Here is an 18,629-nt window from a genome sequence, read left to right as displayed (position 1 = left end):
GATACTTTGATAAATTCAGTTCCAAATTTGTCATATGTAAACAAAGCTGTAAAGGAGAAACACGTGTAAACTTTTCTAAAATTCCTTTAAGATTATTTTGTAATAGGGTTAGTACATATTTAAATAATATTAAATTATACTATAATTTATTATTCATTATAATCTATTATGTAATTTATTTAAATGTAGTTATAAAGAAAAGTTCTAGATAAAATGGAAAAAAACAAATCTTGTACTCAATTTAAAGATAAATGAGTCAATTATTCATTAGGCAAATTGTTTATCAAAAGGAATAAATGCTAAAAGATTTTTATTTGATGTTGCATCAAACTTTCATATTCGCTCTCGTTTATACGTTAAAAGAAACAAAACAAAGAAATAACTTGAATATTATTTGATTTAATTTGAACTTGACCTATGTATTTAAATATTTAGTTGTTGTCAATGTGAACACCAAAACATAATACAATAAAATCAGTTTTACAAAACACTTTTGTTGAAGACAGTTTTACTCATTTACTCTATAACAAATTTAAATAATCAAACTTTTTTTGTTTTAGTAAATCTCAAACATCCTTCTTCCTTTTTTTAAAAAAAAAGGAAAGATTGGCCATTAATTTAGTTAGAAAAAATAATAACAGAGCAAATCCTACCATTCTTGAACTGGACTGATGTGTTGACGCTGCTGCTGAAGGAGTGAAGAGCAGAATGGATAATAGCCCACAGTCCGTCTGACCTTGATCTCACATGACTGGCCTTCAAAGACTTCTAATGTCAACAGAAAGATCAGAAAAGATTAAAACATTAACTTGTCTTATTACTCATTATCCATGTTTACGGTACACTAACAGAACTGACAAAGGTTTTGGATTTCTTGCATACTTGATGAGACAAAGGAGAGCAAAGCTTTCATGTTATCTTTATCTTATCGACGATGATCAACCAGCTGCATATTAAGTGGATAAATGTTGTCACCACAAAGGAGTCGGTTCATCCATGGAGAGAAGATGAAAGCTGACATTTAGTTACATGGACGGTTAAAAAAAAAAAAAAAAAAAGAAATCTGAACTGAAAGCTACTTCAGCTCAAACAAATAAGACGGTGAAGGCCATTCTCCAACTCAGATCAGGTTTCTTTTGTCAGCACTTGAAAAACATCAAAATACTAGAAGCCATTCAATCACATAGCCCTATTAAAATGAACTGCTGGTGAAACGGAGTGAAAGGTGGGGTTGACGTAGGACAGACAGACAGTCAAACATGCAAGCCCATCAGGGTTATGGAATCAAACCATGAAACAATATTTCCAGGGCTGCTGCACCTGCTTCATCCCTTCTATCAAGACAGCGAGGATCGCAGTTCAACTTTAGTGCTACCGTGAAAGACAGCTCATCCAACTCAGAGAGAAAGAATCCAGAGAAGAATTTCACAGGGTTATCTTTGTCCTCAAGGCCAAAGGAGAGGGAACAATGTGTGACGACACCACGAGACAAAGAGTCTAGATGCTGCTCTGCACAGCAGCACTGAGTGATGAGTTAAGACGGTTGACCTTAGATGGCTGTCCACAACAGCTGCAGCTCTTTTTTGTGTCAGCAGTGACTCCAGGAACACATCTCGGTCATTTTCACATGACCACCCTTCATTGATGCTTTATGGGTTTTTCCAAACGCAAACCACAAGATGAGAGCTGCTCTTCAGGCAAAATTTTGTGGGAACAATCTATACAACTCTTGACCATTGATCTAACCTGTCAGTCATCATTCCAATAAATGATTGTCAGATTCAAAAAAAAGAAAAAAAGAAAGAAGGATTGAAAACAAAATCTCTTATTTTATAAACACCTATGTGTCTACATTTTTTAATTAGTTTAAGACATTCTCGCCACAAAAAACAAAAGAATATGCATTTATATATATATGTGTGTGTATCATGTATTTATAACAAAAAAAATGATGTATTTCATTTAGTAAATTCAGTCAAAGAGGGAAAAAAAGGTGATGGAGGACGTCCCAAAAAATAGCAAGAAATGAGCAGGATTTTAAAACAAATTTTGCCCGAAATGAATTACAAAAACCAGTAAGATATGTTTAATATTAGATAAATAAAGTCACTCAATACCAATCACATCCCTGATCCCCACCTCTTGCCCTCCCCTTCATGTATTGCCCTAGACTTGTTTGTCACAAGGTTACAGCAACAAATAGCAGCAGCACATCCTGCCCAATAAGGACAAAGCTTTTTTAATAAGCAATCTTTCTCCAAAAATGTCATTCCATATTTGGGGGACAAACCAGCTTTATTAAAGGAGGAAGGGCAGCGATCAGGTGTCGGCTCACCACTTCACCTGTTTTAGAGTCAAAGTCAAAGGTAGGTTAAACGCTTCTCCAAGTGGAATTGGATTAAAATTTAACTAAAGGAAGTGTTTAGAACTACATTTTTTGTTTTGTAACACAGAAGAAATTTTCATATTGTTGTCCAATCTTTGCTTAGGCATATAGATAGTTGTGCTAGACAGCAGCAAATGAATCATTTTCTTTTGCTTGTTTCATCATCTAGTTTACCAACGAAATCCCCAAAGACTGGTTTTCTTCAGAGGTTGGACCTACCGTTGGTATAATTTAGTTGCATATCCATCACAGCATTTCTTTGTGTAGACTTTTTTTTACAGCCTTTGGATTCCAACTCTTGGTTTTATTAGTAAGAACTAATATTTGTTAGTTTTTGCTTTAGTTTCCCGTAAAATGTGTCTACTTTAATACATTTTCCAAAATAAAGTCTTAAAAGACTCAACTTTCAAAATGAAAACTGCAGTTTTGTGTAGCTCGATTAAAGCTGTTAACTGTAACTATTATTACTCAGATGTAAATGTAATTCATCACTCAGGTGTGTATTTCTACTAAGCTTCTTATCTGACAGGTTAAAAGATGGGGGATGCTGCCATGGCAGAGTTTGGAGCTGCTGCTCCCTTTTTAAGAAAGTCAGATAAGGAGCGTCTGGAAGCTCAGACTCGTCCTTTTGACATGAAGAAGGAGTGCTTCGTTCCTGACCCTGAGGTCGAGTACGTGAAAGCAACCGTTACAAGTCGTGATGGTGACAAAGTCACTGCTGAAACTGAATTTGGAAAGGTGAGTTGATTTTCTATCCGTGCACAAAAATGTATGTGAAGTTACTTATTTTAATATCACTTAAAAATAACTTAAAACTGCTTCTTTTCAGACTGTTACAGTGAAGGAGTGTGATGTCCATCCTCAGAATCCGCCAAAGTTTGATAAAATTGAAGACATGGCGATGTTCACTTTCCTCCATGAGCCAGCTGTGCTGTTTAACCTCAAAGAGCGTTATGCGGCATGGATGATCTATGTGAGTCGCATGGTTGTTTTTCTAATCGTTGATATTTTCTTAGAATCTGAAAACGATGTGTTTCGTCCTTTCTTTGACGTATTAGACCTACTCTGGGCTGTTCTGTGTGACTGTCAACCCCTACAAGTGGCTGCCAGTCTACAACCAGGAGGTGGTTGTTGCCTACAGAGGAAAGAAGAGGAGTGAAGCTCCTCCTCACATCTTCTCCATCTCTGATAATGCATACCAGTACATGCTCTCAGGTACATTTCTTTTGAAATTTTTGTTAAAACTATTCATCCCTAACTTAACATTGACTTGATGTTTTTTATGATTTCCTACTGACAGACAGGGAGAACCAGTCAATCCTGATTACGTAAGTCTCCTTTTCCCCCCCATTTGTTCCTGACATAATACTCAAACGATAAGACCTAAAACTTTGTGTTTCTTAAACACAGTGGAGAATCTGGAGCTGGAAAGACTGTGAACACCAAACGCGTCATCCAGTACTTTGCCAGCATTGCTGCTGCGCCAGGGTTAAAGAAAGATGCTGCTGCTGAGAAGAAGGTATGAATCTTTCTTCAACACAATTTTATTTACAAAGCTCTTTCAAAAACCACCAAACTATTTTCTAATTGGCTAAAAATGTGTTTATATATTTGCTTGCCTGGTAACGTGGGTTTTCTAATTACATTAGGGCACACTGGAAGATCAAATCATCCAGTGTAACCCAGCTTTAGAGGCTTTTGGAAATGCCAAAACCATCAGGAATGACAACTCATCCAGATTTGTAAGTGATAGTCGAAAAACACAACTCACTGACATAAAATGTCAAGTTTTCACAATGATTTCTCTATAAATCTATTGTTAAATTAGAATTTAACTTTCTGTTACAGGGTAAATTCATTAGAATTCATTTTGACAACAGGGGGAAGTTAGCATCTGCTGACATTGAGACATGTAAGTACTCATACCACCATTTAGGACAGCAACTTAAGACATTTCTAACCCCTAATGCATTTTCACAAACCCAGGGCCCACTCAATCTCCTAAAAACATACAAATTTGGTTGAACAACACATTGAACTTTTTTTTTGCAGAATTGTCTTACATTTTTTGTTGACATTTAAATGTAATGGTAAACAATTGGTGAAACCAATACTTCAAACTGTTCCAAAGACATGTATTTTTTTTCCAAACAGACCTTCTTGAAAAATCCCGTGTTACCTACCAACTCAAGGCAGAGAGGGATTATCACATTTTCTACCAGATTTTGTCTCAGGCAAAGCCTGAGTTACTGGGTAAGTGTAAACTCAGTCAATCTAAGTATGTTATATACATTTTTCTATTTGTAAAAAGAGCTTTGCGATATAAAAAAAATGCAATATTCACAGCAATTTTTAAATAGTTTAAATTTTTTCTGTCTTCCTTTAGAAATGCTGCTCATCACCAACAACCCATATGATTACGCTTTCATCTCCCAAGGAGAGACAACTGTAGCATCCATCAATGATGCTGAAGAGTTGATGGCCACTGATGTGAGGCAAATCCCCAATTCACAACAACCAGTGTAGCTTTCTTATACCAACAAATTGATCCCAGCATGATGATTCTATATTTTTCATAGGATGCCTTTGATGTGCTGGGATTTACTCAGGAAGAGAAGAACAGTATTTACAAGCTGAGTGGTGCCATCATGCACTTTGGTAACATGAAATTTAAGCAGAAGCAGCGAGAGGAGCAAGCAGAGGCAGACGGCACTGAAGGTCAGAGAAGACTTGAATGAATTGAATTACATTCACTGAAATACAAGCAAAGTCAGTAAAAAACCTGCATAAATTATTTTCTCTGCAGATGCTGACAAAGCAGCTTATCTGATGGGCTTGAACTCTGCTGACCTGATCAAAGGTCTCTGTCACCCAAGGGTCAAAGTGGGAAACGAGTGGGTCACCAAGGGACAGAATGTTAACCAGGTGAGAAAAATTAAATGGCCTCCTTAAACTTAAAGAATCTCTACAAATATTTAAACCTGTGTTTTTTGCTAGGTGTACTATGCTGTTGGTGCACTGTCTAAGGCAGTGTATGAGAAAATGTTCCTGTGGATGGTCATAAGAATCAACCAGTCATTGGACACCAAGCAGCCCCGACAGTACTTCATTGGAGTGCTGGACATTGCTGGATTTGAGATTTTTGATGTAGGCATGGATATTTTTTCCAATGAGTGCAGCTAAATTGAATAACATTATATCAGCCAATTTTCTGTTGTCATCTGTTCCTTAGTTCAACACCTTTGAGCAGCTGTGCATCAACTTCACCAATGAAAAACTGCAACAGTTTTTCAACCATCACATGTTTGTGCTGGAGCAAGAAGAGTACAAGAAAGAAGGAATTGAATGGACCTTCATTGATTTTGGTATGGATCTCCAGGCCTGTATAGACCTGATTGAAAAGGTGAGAGAAACTCCTTAAACAGGGTAAGAATTTTGATCATTTTTAAGTATATGTTTCTGTCCCCTCAGCCCATGGGTATCATGTCCATCCTTGAAGAGGAGTGCATGTTCCCCAAAGCCAGTGATGCCACCTTTAAAGCTAAGCTTTATGACAACCACCTGGGGAAATCCAGCAACTTTCAGAAACCTAGAAATGTCAAAGGAAAACCAGAGGCCCATTTTTCCCTGGTTCATTATGCAGGAACTGTTGATTATAACATCAACAACTGGCTGGTGAAGAACAAGGATCCTCTGAATGAGACTGTGGTTGGATTGTACCAGAAGTCAACCATGAAACTTTTGGCCAATCTCTTTGCCAATTATGCTGGAGCTGATTCAGGTAATTATTATTAAGAGAAAACATTGATGATGATGACTTTATTAATCCCACGATGGGGAAATTCACTTGAGGATGGATAGATAAAACCCATGACAGATGCAGGCTAGAAACCACTTTATATTAGCCATGCCTTCTGTGGAAAATTTTTTAAAATCATGTACTGTATTGTTCTTGTTTTTAAGTTCAAGAAAGTGGTGGAAAGGGCAAAGGTGGTGGTAGCAAAAAGAAAGGCTCTTCTTTCCAAACTGTGTCTGCTCTGCATAGGGTAAGAGGATTTGAGAAAACAAATTCTCGTCATGCAACAATTTTTAATTTACTTTCATTTTAATGGTTGGGCTAATTACTTTTAGGAAAATCTCAACAAGCTGATGACCAACCTGCGGTCCACCCACCCTCACTTTGTGCGCTGCATCATCCCCAATGAGACCAAGACTCCTGGGGCCATGGAGAACCCTCTGGTGATGCACCAGCTGCGCTGTAACGGCGTGCTGGAAGGCATCAGGATCTGCAGAAAGGGCTTCCCAAACAGGATCCTCTATGGGGATTTCAAGCAGAGGTTTGCATTTGATCAACCTTTGTATAACACTAAGAGCCACATATTATGTCTATGTTGGGGACGGGAGCTTTGGGAGTGATTTATTTCAAATTTATTTTATTTATTTATTTCAAATAAAGTTGTTAAATACATTGTTAAGCATTCAGACCCTTCATTTTAGAAACTACAAAATGTTTAGGTCTTACATAGTGTCTTGAATGTATTGTTGTCCCTTTGTATATAAAAATTTACAAACCTCTTGGTTATTCTCTAACTACGTTCGTGCTTTTTCGTTCAAATAAACACAATAATTTGAGTTTTCCAGACAATGCCAATAACATTGTCATCTTTTGCTGTTTTCTTTTACCAATGTTAAAGGTACCGCATTTTAAACCCAAGTTCCATTCCTGAGGGACAGTTTATTGATAACAAAAAAGCTTCTGAGAAGCTTTTGGGCTCCTTAGATATTGACCACAACCAGTACAAACTGGGACACACCAAGGTATGTCAATGAGTTGGATGCTTCAGATGCTGTTGGATGCTATTTTTTGGTGCCCCTGTCATGTATGTTTTAGCATGAAAACATGTGCTGGCTGAGCTTGTGTGATTCTTTTTTCTTAGCTCTTTTGGTTTGGCATTTATATTTATGCAGAAGTTCTTAAGGAAGAACAAATCTTCAGTCATGCTTGATTTTACAGTAATGTGGTTCACAGAAGAAACCCCAACAATGTTGGTCAAACATTTTCTTCAAAAGCAGCACAGCATTCATTTTGTTGAAATTGTTTCTGAACCAAAACAGGTGTTTTTTAAAGCTGGACTTCTTGGTCTTCTGGAAGAGATGCGAGATGACCGCTTGGCTCTTATAATCACCAGAATCCAGGCAAGATCACGAGGTGTTTTGGCAAGAATTGAATTCCAAAAGATTGTGGAACGCAGGTCAGTGAATACTTAAATTTCATCAGATGACCTTGTTTTAAATAGAGCAACACACAAAAAAACAACTTATTATAATTGGAAAATACAGAAGTCCAACTTTATTGAATGCAGTCAATGAGTAAAATTAAATGATCAACTGTATTACTACATTTTACACAGGGATGCTCTACTTGTGATCCAGTGGAACATTCGTGCCTTCATGGGGGTCAAGAATTGGCCTTGGATGAAGCTGTACTTTAAGATCAAACCTCTCCTAAAATCAGCAGAAACTGAGAAGGAGATGGCCAACATGAAGGAAGAGTTTGCCAAACTAAAGGAAGCTTATGCAAAATCAGAAGCTCGTAGAAAAGAACTGGAAGAGAAAATGGTCTCACTTCTCCAAGAGAAGAACGACCTGCAGCTCCAAGTTCAGGCAGTATGTTGAGAAAATATATATTTTCATTTATTTGAAGCATTCAAGATTGTTAGTATAAATCATCCAGACATGTTGCTTAGATAATTTAAAAGCCTTCAGTTATATAATATATCTTCAGTGATTCCACTTCATATCCTGGTGATTTTCTATACAAACAGGAACAAGATAATCTTGGTGATGCTGAAGAAAGATGTGAAGGACTCATAAAGAGTAAAATTCAGCTGGAGGCTAAAATCAAAGAGCTGACTGAAAGGCTGGAAGATGAAGAGGAGATGAATGCTGAACTGACTGCCAAGAAGAGAAAGCTGGAAGATGAGTGCTCCGAGTTAAAGAAGGACATTGATGATCTGGAGCTAACTCTGGCTAAAGTGGAGAAGGAGAAACACGCCACTGAGAACAAGGTACTGGGAAACAAAAGATTTAATCAAAAATGCTTTTCTAGGACTGACACTGAAGCTGACAGTGATTTATGGCCTATTTATAACAGGTGAAGAACCTGACAGAGGAGATGGCTGCTTTGGATGATATCATCGCCAAGCTTACCAAGGAGAAGAAAGCTTTACAAGAAGCTCATCAGCAAACGCTGGATGACCTGCAGAGTGAAGAAGACAAAGTCAACACTCTGACCAAGGCCAAAGCTAAGCTGGAGCAACAAGTGGACGATGTAATGAACTTAGAAGGCTAACAGGGCTTGACCAAATACTAGCTACATATACTGAAGAGTATGTTTTCTTTTGCAGCTTGAGGGGTCCCTAGAACAGGAGAAGAAAATCCGGATGGACCTTGAAAGAGCAAAGAGGAAGCTTGAGGGGGACCTAAAGTTGGCCCAAGAAAGTGTCATGGATCTAGAAAATGACAAGCAGCAACTCGAAGAGAGACTGAAAAAGTAACTTAAAGACATTTTTGCTTCTAAAAAACAACAAATGCAAAGTTTTTGTCACTTTTCAATTTCTACTTTTTATCTTTAGGAAAGATTTTGAAATCAGTCAACTTAATGGTAAAATAGAAGATGAACAGGCAATGTGTGCCCAACTCCAGAAAAAGCTCAAAGAGCTGCAGGTGGGAAAATATAAACTAAGAAGAACCATCAACGTCCAACAGGCTGTGAACATCAGAGACATTCATCAACAACTTCTGTTTGACTTTGGTCTCAGGCTCGCATTGAAGAACTTGAGGAAGAACTGGAGGCAGAACGAGCTGCTCGGGCCAAAGTGGAGAAGCAAAGAGCAGACTTGGCTCGGGAGCTGGAGGAGATCAGTGAGAGGCTGGAGGAGGCTGGAGGAGCCACAGCTGCTCAGATCGAGATGAACAAGAAGAGGGAGGCCGAGTTCCAGAAACTCCGCAGAGACCTTGAAGAGGCCACTCTGCACCATGAATCCACAACTGCAAGCCTCAGAAAGAAACAAGCAGACAGTGTGGCTGACCTGGGAGAGCAGATTGACAACCTGCAGAGAGTCAAGCAGAAACTGGAGAAGGAGAAGAGTGAACTCAAACTGGAGCTGGATGATGTGGTTTCCAACATGGAACAGATTGTAAAGTCTAAGGTGTGTGACAGCCTGATGAAGGACGTTTAAAATATACAAACAGTTAAAAGTGATGGAAACCCTCAATGACAGTTCTAGAGAACTAGGAGAAGGTGTCAAAGCTCGAGTAATCACAATGATCTTTTGTTTTCAGAACAATTTGGAGAAAATGTGCAGATCTTTGGAGGACCAGATGAATGAATATAAAACTAAATCAGAGGAGGGACAGCGCACCATCAATGACTTCACAATGCAAAAAGCTAAGCTTCAAACTGAAAATGGTTAGCTTCACACTATACCTCCATTGCTTATTTTTAAGGAATAAGGAGCTGAATTTTCATTGTCTGTTTGAATCAGGGGAATTTCAAAGGCAGCTGGAGGAGAAAGACTCCCTGGTGTCTCAACTCACCAGAGGAAAACAGTCTTACACTCAGCAGATTGATGACCTGAAGCGACAACTTGAAGAAGAAGTCAAGGTAGCTCCAGTGGCAATGACACCACAATTATAGTTTTTACTGAAGCCTGCAAAGTAAAAGCTTTTTCCCCTAATTTCAGGCCAAGAACGCCTTAGCCCATGCTGTGCAGTCAGCTCGTCATGACTGTGATCTCCTCAGGGAGCAGTATGAGGAGGAGCAGGAGGCCAAGGCTGAGCTGCAGCGCAGCATGTCCAAAGCCAACTCCGAGGTGGCTCAGTGGAGAACCAAGTACGAAACTGACGCCATCCAGAGGACTGAGGAACTGGAAGAAGCCAAGTAAGACAAACACAACTGATGGTAAAGAACCCAGCAATGATCCAAAGGACGTCACCTTTTAATACGTTCTTATACAAAATAGGAAGAAGCTGGCTCAGCGTCTGCAGGAGGCTGAGGAAGCTGTTGAAGCAGTGAATGCTAAATGTTCCTCCTTGGAGAAGACCAAACACAGACTGCAGAATGAGATTGAAGATCTCATGGTGGATGTGGAGAGGTCAAATGCTGCTGCTGCTGCTCTGGACAAGAAGCAGAGGAACTTTGACAAGGTCAGGTTTATGGGTGTGTCCCCCCCCCCATCTACAACAGTTGTTCATGAAAGGCATAAAGAAAATATTTTACTGAAACTGGTCAATATGTTCCAGGTCTTGGCAGAATGGAAGCAAAAGTATGAAGAGTCTCAATCAGAGCTGGAAAGTTCCCAAAAGGAAGCCAGATCTCTGAGCACTGAGCTCTTCAAACTGAAGAACTCCTATGAAGAGGCTCTAGAACATCTGGAGACCATGAAAAGAGAAAACAAGAACCTACAAGGTCTGTCTATCTGTGATCAAGATTGTGTTTTATCTGCAAAACTCTGTAAAGTTTATAGATGATCATTATTTTGACTCTAGAGGAAATATCTGACCTAACTGAGCAAATTGGTGAGGGTGGAAAGAGCATTCATGAGCTTGAGAAGATTCGCAAGCAGCTGGAACAAGAGAAGTCAGAGATTCAGACGGCTCTGGAGGAAGCAGAGGTACACTGTCCAGTCCAAGATGGGCATCTGACAATCTTTGATAGATAAATAATTACAATCTTATATGAATCTACTTCATGACAGGCTTCACTGGAGCATGAAGAGGGCAAGATTCTCAGAGTTCAGCTTGAGTTTAACCAAATCAAAGCAGACATGGAGCGTAAGATAGCTGAGAAAGATGAAGAGATGGAACAAGCCAAGAGAAACCAGCAGAGAGTTGTAGATACCCTGCAGAGTTCTCTGGAGGCTGAAACTCGAAGCAGGAATGAAGCTCTTCGTATTAAAAAGAAGATGGAGGGAGACCTCAACGAGATGGAGATCCAGCTCAGCCAAGCCAACAGGCAGGCAGCTGAAGCCCAGAAACAGCTGAAGGCTGTCCATGCTCATCTGAAGGTATGCACTTAGCTTTTCAAACTGAACTAAATTGCGCAAATAAGAACAACAACAAAAAACAGGTGTTTACTATAAAAGAAAGACCAGTTTGGCAAAGTGTACAACCCATTCTCTGGACGTCGCAGACATTGTTCCATGTGATTTAGCTTGGTTTGTTTTTTGACCAAGTTCTTAGGGGCTCCATTGAATCATTCTTTAAGGTCATAAAATACACTTTAGACAATAAGCATGGTTTTATATTGATCTTATTTGCTGTGACTAACAGTAATTAGACAAATGATTGATGCACATATATAGTTTGTTAATAAAAGTGTTTCTCATGTTTGAAATGATCCAAGACAAAAGATGTTAGAAGATCTTCATGTACCAATATTTGACTTTAAAGATAGTGAATGTGTTAATTTCCCTCCAAAACAAATTCTTAGGACAGCTTTAAATGCAGTGAAGTTATTAAAACCAAACTTGAAACAAACAGACACTAAAAACATTACGTTTTGAAAAATACGTTCATTCTATGTTGAAGATTTAACTTGTTTTAAAAAAATGTCTACCTTCCAGGATTCCCAGTTGCAGCTTGATGAGTCTCTGCGAGCCAATGATGACATGAAAGAGAACATAGCCATCATTGAAAGACGCAACAACCTGCTTCAGGCTGAACTGGAGGAGCTGAGAGCTGCTCTGGAGCAAACTGAAAGGAGCCGCAAACTGGCCGAGCAAGAGCTGCTGGATGTCAGTGAGAGGGTGCAGCTGCTGCACTCACAGGTCTGTGCCCATCTTTTAATGTGCTTTTAGTTTCTAAAGCTGCTTTCAGGCAAAAGTATTTTCTCTATTCACTAAAAACAGAACACAGGGCTGATAAACCAGAAGAAGAAGCTGGAGTCTGATACAGTGCAGCTTCAAACAGAGGTTGAAGATGCAGTGCAGGAGTGCAGGAATGCCGAAGAAAAGGCCAAAAAGGCCATCACTGATGCCGCCATGATGGCAGAGGAACTAAAGAAAGAGCAGGACACCAGCGCTCACCTGGAGCGCATGAAGAAGAACATGGAACAAACCATCAAAGACCTGCAGCACCGTCTGGATGAAGCTGAGCAGATCGCCATGAAGGGAGGAAAGAAGCAGGTGCAGAAGCTTGAGGCCAGGGTAAGTGCATGTTCCTCTCAAACTCCAGGAAACCAAAGATCCAAAGTGTCCATTCCTTATACGTATTGTACGTTATTTTATTGATGAGGTGAATTTTGCAGGTCAGGGAACTTGAAAATGAGGTTGAAAGTGAACAAAGAAAAGCTGGCGATGCCATAAAAGGAGTAAAAAAATATGAAAGACGTATTAAGGAGCTTACTTATCAGGTAACTGTAAATGCAGAACACAGATTTTTAAATTTTGATTATTCAAATAATATAAAATAAATTATATATATAGTTTAAAGTTGTTTTTTGTTTTTTTCTTACTTTCAGACTGAAGAAGACCGTAAGAACCTGTCACGTCTTCAAGATTTGGTGGACAAGCTGCAGCTCAAGGTGAAATCCTACAAGAAAGCTGCAGAAGAATCTGTAAGTACAACAGACTTTAAAACTAGAATGTCAGTAGAAAAACCCAATAAAAACATTTTAACTGGTGTTTTTGTTCTCCAGGAGGAACAGGCCAACACCAACCTCACTAAGTTCCGCAAGCTTCAACATGAGCTTGATGAGGCTGAGGAGAGAGCAGACATCGCCGAGTCTCAGGTCAACAAGCTGCGTGCCAAGAGCCGCGACATGAGTGCAAAGGTTTGTCTGGGCACCTAACAAAATACTTTGATCAATTTCATCTACCTAAAATGTAGCATTTCAATGCTTTTATTCACTCTGAACTATTAGCATACACTCTCCACCAAACCATAACTACCATCTGTGCTTTTTCTTTCAGAAAGGACAGGATGAAGAATGAAGCTGTCCTTGAAATGCTTACTGTGTGACTTCAGAGACACTTCTGGATTGTGTTTCAGTGTCTCCTTAAGCATGTCTTCTTGTTAGATAGAATAAAGGTAATCAGCATCCCAAACTATCTCTTCCTTTTATCCATCCATCCATTTTCCGCAATATCTTTCGGGGGCATGGGGTTGCCAGAGCCTGTCCCAGCTACTGTGGGGTGAAAGCGGAGAAAGGTTGCCAGTCTGTCACAGGGCACACAATCACTCCCGCACACACTCACACATTTACACATAGGTACACTTCTGAATAACCAAATAACCTATGAAGTCGGAGTGCCCAGAGAAAACCCACTAATGCACGGGGAGAACATGCAAACTCTGCACAGAAAGGTCCCAGCCAGGATTCAAATCAGGGCCTTCTTGCTGTGAGGCCAGAGCTTCACTGCGCCACAGTGCAGCCCTTCATTTTTCCCCCCCTAATGCTAATAAAAAATATTAAATGAAACTAGTTTGATTCAATGCATATAACATAGATGAACATCTAGACAGAGGATCAATTTTAGAGAACATTCATAAGTTTAAGGAAAATAAGCATCAGACAAGATTTACAGGGATGACAGTACAGTTTTTGCAAAACCGTGCTACATTACTTTTTGGAGGTTACAAAGTGTGGCTTTAAAGCAAGTCCTGAACTCATCTTAAGTAACACAAAACTAAAAAATATGACAGCACTATTTAAAAACTAATGCCATATCCAAAAACTGTACAAGACTATTATTTTTCTTAAAACTGATCTTTGGTACCAGAGGAATTATCACCCAATATGAACTAAAGTTGTAAGATGACTCTCATCAAAAGCACATCTGAAATGCACTACACATGAAATTTGCACATTCGTATTTAAGCTTTTTTGTTTAGAATACAAAAAGAGATACAAAAATTTAATACAAATAAGAAATTAAAAAGAGTACAATTTACACAACTTGCTTGGAGAAAAACAACTACCGGTATACGTTTTTCTGCTAATCAAATTATTCTTAAGGTTTTTAATATATATGCTGATCTTTTAAATAATGAAGACATAGAGGCTGTAAATATCTATAACACAAATGCACAGCAGTTCCATTAATCCAGGTTTGGATTGTCATTTCATGTGTTAGAGCAGCTACTCAAAAGCATTATAGACCAGGAGATGGCGCTGTCTAGTATATAATCACTGTTGTGCCTTTTTTTAAGGTGGTATAACAGTGAAGTGACATTACTGCCCCTTTTTTAACCTAAGTAAAGCACCATAATTTCCCTGATAATTAAATTATTTCACACAAAAAATATACTTTTTAGTCCACTTGTGGAAAAAAAATCAGTGAAAGGCCCAACAAGGCTGCTTGCAGAATGTATCAGAGTCAAAAACAGAAAAAAATGCAGAAATATTTTAGGACCAGTCTGTTTATACACCGGTCTTATAGGTATTGCTGTTTCAAACCTCCTATAAGGATCATGCATTCGTCAAAAGTAAACAAAGGTCTGCACTCTAGGGCATTAGAGGAAAATCTGAGGTCAAAACTTTAGTTTTTAGACTTTAGCATTTAAGCAAAAGCTTACAGACTACACAAGATTTCTAACAACGTAGTACACACAAGGCCTCTTTGGAAGAACCCAGGGTATGTCATAACTGAGTGTGGGCTAGTATAATGAACTATCAGAAGGCTTAGGTACTATAATTCATTTAGATCAGTAAAAAAGTTTTTCACTTTCAACTGCAATGTAGAATAGAACATTAGCTGTTTTACTTGAACACTTGAACTAATTTTGAAAGAAAACGACCAGCAGTAAAAACCTTATAAAGTTTAAGCAACAGAGATTTTTGTTTCTTAGATAGAGAAAACTGTTGATGTCTTGTTCTGGTTTGATCAACTTTGTGACTAACAGAAAGTGAGTACAAGGTAAGATTCAAACACTAACCTTCATGTCATTTCTTGAGGCCAAACTTCAAAGGATGACATGTTGGTCTCAGAACAGCAGAAGGCATGGGGAAGGTGCCAAACAACTGATAAGATCTACACAATAAAAGGAGTCAGTTTATTTAACTGATTTAAACAAATCAAATAAAATCATGTTTTACATAAGTTCTAAATAACTTTCAATTAGTACATGCTGCGAATGGTACTTACTGTTATTTCCCTTTGAACCATCAGTAGTGCTCAGTATGTGAGTCCACACAGACATTTCCAGTCTGAAAGAGTGAGGAGAAGAAAAGGACAGAGAGGGATCAGTTCCTCTGAGCCTCCATCAGAACTTAACACCTCTTGGAAGTGACCTTTCCCAACAACGAAGAACACATTCTACCAATAGCTTCTCTGGCTCCAGTTTCAAACTTAAGTGGGACAAGCTGTCTCACACCTTCTTTTACACATGTGATCGAAATAGCAAAATGAACAGCCTAAAAACAGCTGAGAATGACAATAGAGTTCCTACTATCACACAACAAAGGATGAGCAAACAAGTGTTTGTAACACAAAAGACAAAAAGTTGCAATGATTGGGATGCATTGTCGGTCAAAAGTTGACTTCTTTGCCAAGTCTTTTTTTGTCTTTACCAAGACAAAAGGGCCCTACAACTCATTAAAAAATGTAAAAATAACATATTTTTTAATTTTTATTATTATCTAAATTTAAATTTTTTTTAAATCACATTTTCTATGGTGTTCTTGAGTATTATGATTCAACAGTTTAAAACCTTTCCAGAAATAAAAAAAAAACATAGTTTAATCATTTTTGTGTAAAAAAATATAAGAATACTGAATTTCAGCCTCATGTAGCTATACAATCCATAGGCGATTGTGTACTCAGCACCTGCTGTTGCTGGTCATGGAGGGGAAAAATATTGCCGTGACAACTTGCGTCACAAGCTGTCCCCAAGCTATTCTCTAATCCCCCAAGCCCTCAAAGGCAGCCAGCAGGAATTTCACAAGTTATCTTTGTGTCCAAGGATAAAGAGAAGAAAACAATGCTATGTCAGTAGGAAGAGCCAAAGGCAGGCGCTTTATGTAGGTGTTGGACACACGCCCAAATTAAAAGGACAAGCAAACATATTTTTAATAGGATACGTGGGCAAAATGTCAAATGTCTCCATGTGTCTTCCACCTTCCCTAAAAATTGAAATTACATTTAAAAAGACATTAGCATTAAAAAACACTAACATTAAAAATTAGAATAAATTAACCAGGACTAATTAAAAATTAGGATAAAAATTCTTTAAAAACAAAAATACACTAAACTATTTAGGTCAAAAACAATTGTCTCAATTAGCACTATAATCTAAAATTTGGACTAAAAGATCAACTTATTTATCCTAGAAAGAGATGAAAAAAAGCTGAAATAATCAGTGCAAGAACTAAGGTACATTCCACCCTTATTGGAAAACAGTTTATATTAGGGGTGCAGCGACTCATTTTAACAACAATTCTATTCTTATATTTTGTGGTTGACGATAAGATTCATAGTTGATTTTGACTCATTTTGAATAATTTCATTCAATTCATTGCCCTAAAATCAACCCAGGACATCTTTTGCCACACATTCAAGCAGTGTGACTCAGAGATAAATACCTGGTACTAAACAGTGCAAGTGAAGTTTTCCAGATTCCTTTGTATTTCTTACAAGATAAGTGTACATTTAAGATGTGAACAAACAAACAAGTAAACATGAATTAATGGCTGAATCCATTCACACTTTAGTTTCATTTATTTAAGCACACTGTTGTTTTTCTACATCAAAATAATAAAATGATTATAATTACAACAATAATGTCACACAGTAGGATCACATGTCTTTGCTAAATTCAAAGTGCATCTGGCCTGATCATTTTTTACTGCCTTTTTATGCTATAGTAAAAAAATAAAATAAAAACGACTCCGTTTCAATCCAAATGGTCTCTTTCAAAATCGATTTTAGATTGATTAATTTAATTATGGAACATAATTTCTAATAATATTATAGGTTGATTTGTTTCAATTCCATTAACAAATTGACTCGCACAGATTGATCAGTTAGGATTTAATAAATTAATTGATTAATTGTTACACCACCAGTTTATGTAGTAAAATTAATATTATAAGGGGAACAATCCCATTTGAAACAAGTCATTTTGTGGCTTAATAATATAATCTTATTTACTTACAAGTAAGTAGAAGAATGCCTGTTGTAAACAATAAAACTACATCTGTGTAGGCATGGGTACCACAGACAAAATTCTGAAAATGATTCCATCTTTATTCACAGTTAGTGACATATGTTGATTTACGATTACAGATACTGAAAAAAATCAAATCTTTCTCTTTTTCAAGTATTTTCAAACCTAGAATGGAAATAGGATCTGCAGCCATCAGGGGTTGGTTTTGAGGAATACATTTCCAATTTTAATTCTTTAAGAGTAGACTTAAAACTTATGATTTTCCTTCATGAACATATTAGTCTTTTGTCTTACCATGGATGTTTAACCGTTTCTAAATGTGTCCGCTTCATTGCTGTCCTTCAATGTTACAGTTTCAACCTCATTTGTATATTACCACATGTTCTGATGTTTATACATTACCTGCCCCTCTCTGTGCTTTTATTGTTGCAGTTACTAACTTGTCTGTTTATATACCAGATTTATGATTTCTCCTGCTTGCTTTTGTCTTTCTTTTTAAGTCACATATTTAAAGAATACAAGTTGTTTTACAAAGTAACTCCATGTACTTTTTCCCCCCAACGTTTGAATTTCAATAAAGTACAACTCCATCATTAACAATATAATCTGGATGCAGCACCTTTATGGCTCAACTTAAACTTATCTTAGATGACCCTACCCTTGCATTGACATGTTCTCCCTACCATGATAAAGGTGGATAAAGGTGGAGAGGATTTCATGTAATCCATGGACACCAGTGAAGATCACAAATCATTGAAGAAAAAAGGTTCAGCGCACTGTCTAGTGGGTCTAGATGACCAAACTCCCAATGTTAAAATGCCTAAGATACCACAAGGGTTACGTACCTTTAAAGCATTGCACTGTTCATCAAAACTGTAAAAGATGATTCTTTTGAATCCTTTTATTTGTATGCAAGGGGGAAAATCTGGTCACCATTGTGTCTGAGCATGTCTGTTGTTACTAAAGAAAAGGAAACAATGCAAAGTGTGGAGGGTTGGATTAAGGCGGCAGACCTAACAGGGAGCAGTGGTGAGTGATAATAAAAAGGGCTCACAGCTGCGACCTTGGCCTCGTC

General features: G+C 37.9%; 1 protein-coding gene and 1 long non-coding RNA gene across 11 annotated transcripts in view; one reads left to right on the top strand and one right to left on the bottom strand.

Annotated features, from left to right (window-relative positions):
* The window catches only part of LOC110016886 (uncharacterized), a 36,863-nt gene that overhangs the window by 1,613 nt on the left and 16,621 nt on the right, over nt 1-18,629 (bottom strand). For 7 of the 10 annotated variants that reach the window (XR_002875198.2, XR_013650432.1, XR_013650431.1 and 4 more), the window contains 4 exons: nt 15,535-15,596; nt 15,326-15,420; nt 6,545-6,702; nt 654-768 (listed from right to left, as the gene is read on the bottom strand). This is a non-coding gene — a long non-coding RNA (uncharacterized LOC110016886). The remainder of the gene's footprint in view (nt 1-653; nt 769-6,544; nt 6,703-15,325; nt 15,421-15,534; nt 15,597-18,629) is intronic. The other 3 variants (XR_002875199.2, XR_013650435.1, XR_013650434.1) reach the window with 2 other exon arrangements.
* On the top strand, nt 2,289-13,494 carry LOC101164097 (myosin-7). The gene is made up of 39 exons (XM_023965729.2): nt 2,289-2,366; nt 2,556-2,610; nt 2,916-3,124; nt 3,216-3,359; nt 3,445-3,601; nt 3,687-3,714; nt 3,797-3,905; nt 4,036-4,128; nt 4,235-4,298; nt 4,541-4,639; nt 4,773-4,876; nt 4,966-5,104; nt 5,193-5,311; nt 5,384-5,533; nt 5,619-5,789; nt 5,858-6,167; nt 6,350-6,432; nt 6,518-6,723; nt 7,081-7,204; nt 7,502-7,638; nt 7,798-8,053; nt 8,212-8,454; nt 8,541-8,717; nt 8,794-8,939; nt 9,022-9,112; nt 9,208-9,597; nt 9,731-9,857; nt 9,934-10,052; nt 10,132-10,328; nt 10,411-10,594; nt 10,691-10,856; nt 10,937-11,061; nt 11,146-11,454; nt 12,013-12,216; nt 12,298-12,594; nt 12,696-12,800; nt 12,909-13,004; nt 13,086-13,220; nt 13,360-13,494. Exons 3-39 carry the CDS (start codon nt 2,924-2,926, stop codon nt 13,378-13,380), a joined length of 5,826 nt encoding a protein of 1,941 aa, XP_023821497.1. The 5' UTR covers nt 2,289-2,366; nt 2,556-2,610; nt 2,916-2,923; the 3' UTR covers nt 13,381-13,494.

This window comes from Oryzias latipes, chromosome 17, assembly GCF_053564925.1.
Source record: "Oryzias latipes strain Hd-rR chromosome 17, Olatipes_Hd-rR_3.1".
NCBI lineage: Eukaryota > Metazoa > Chordata > Actinopteri > Beloniformes > Adrianichthyidae > Oryzias > Oryzias latipes.
This window is presented reverse-complemented; position numbering and strand designations above follow the sequence as displayed.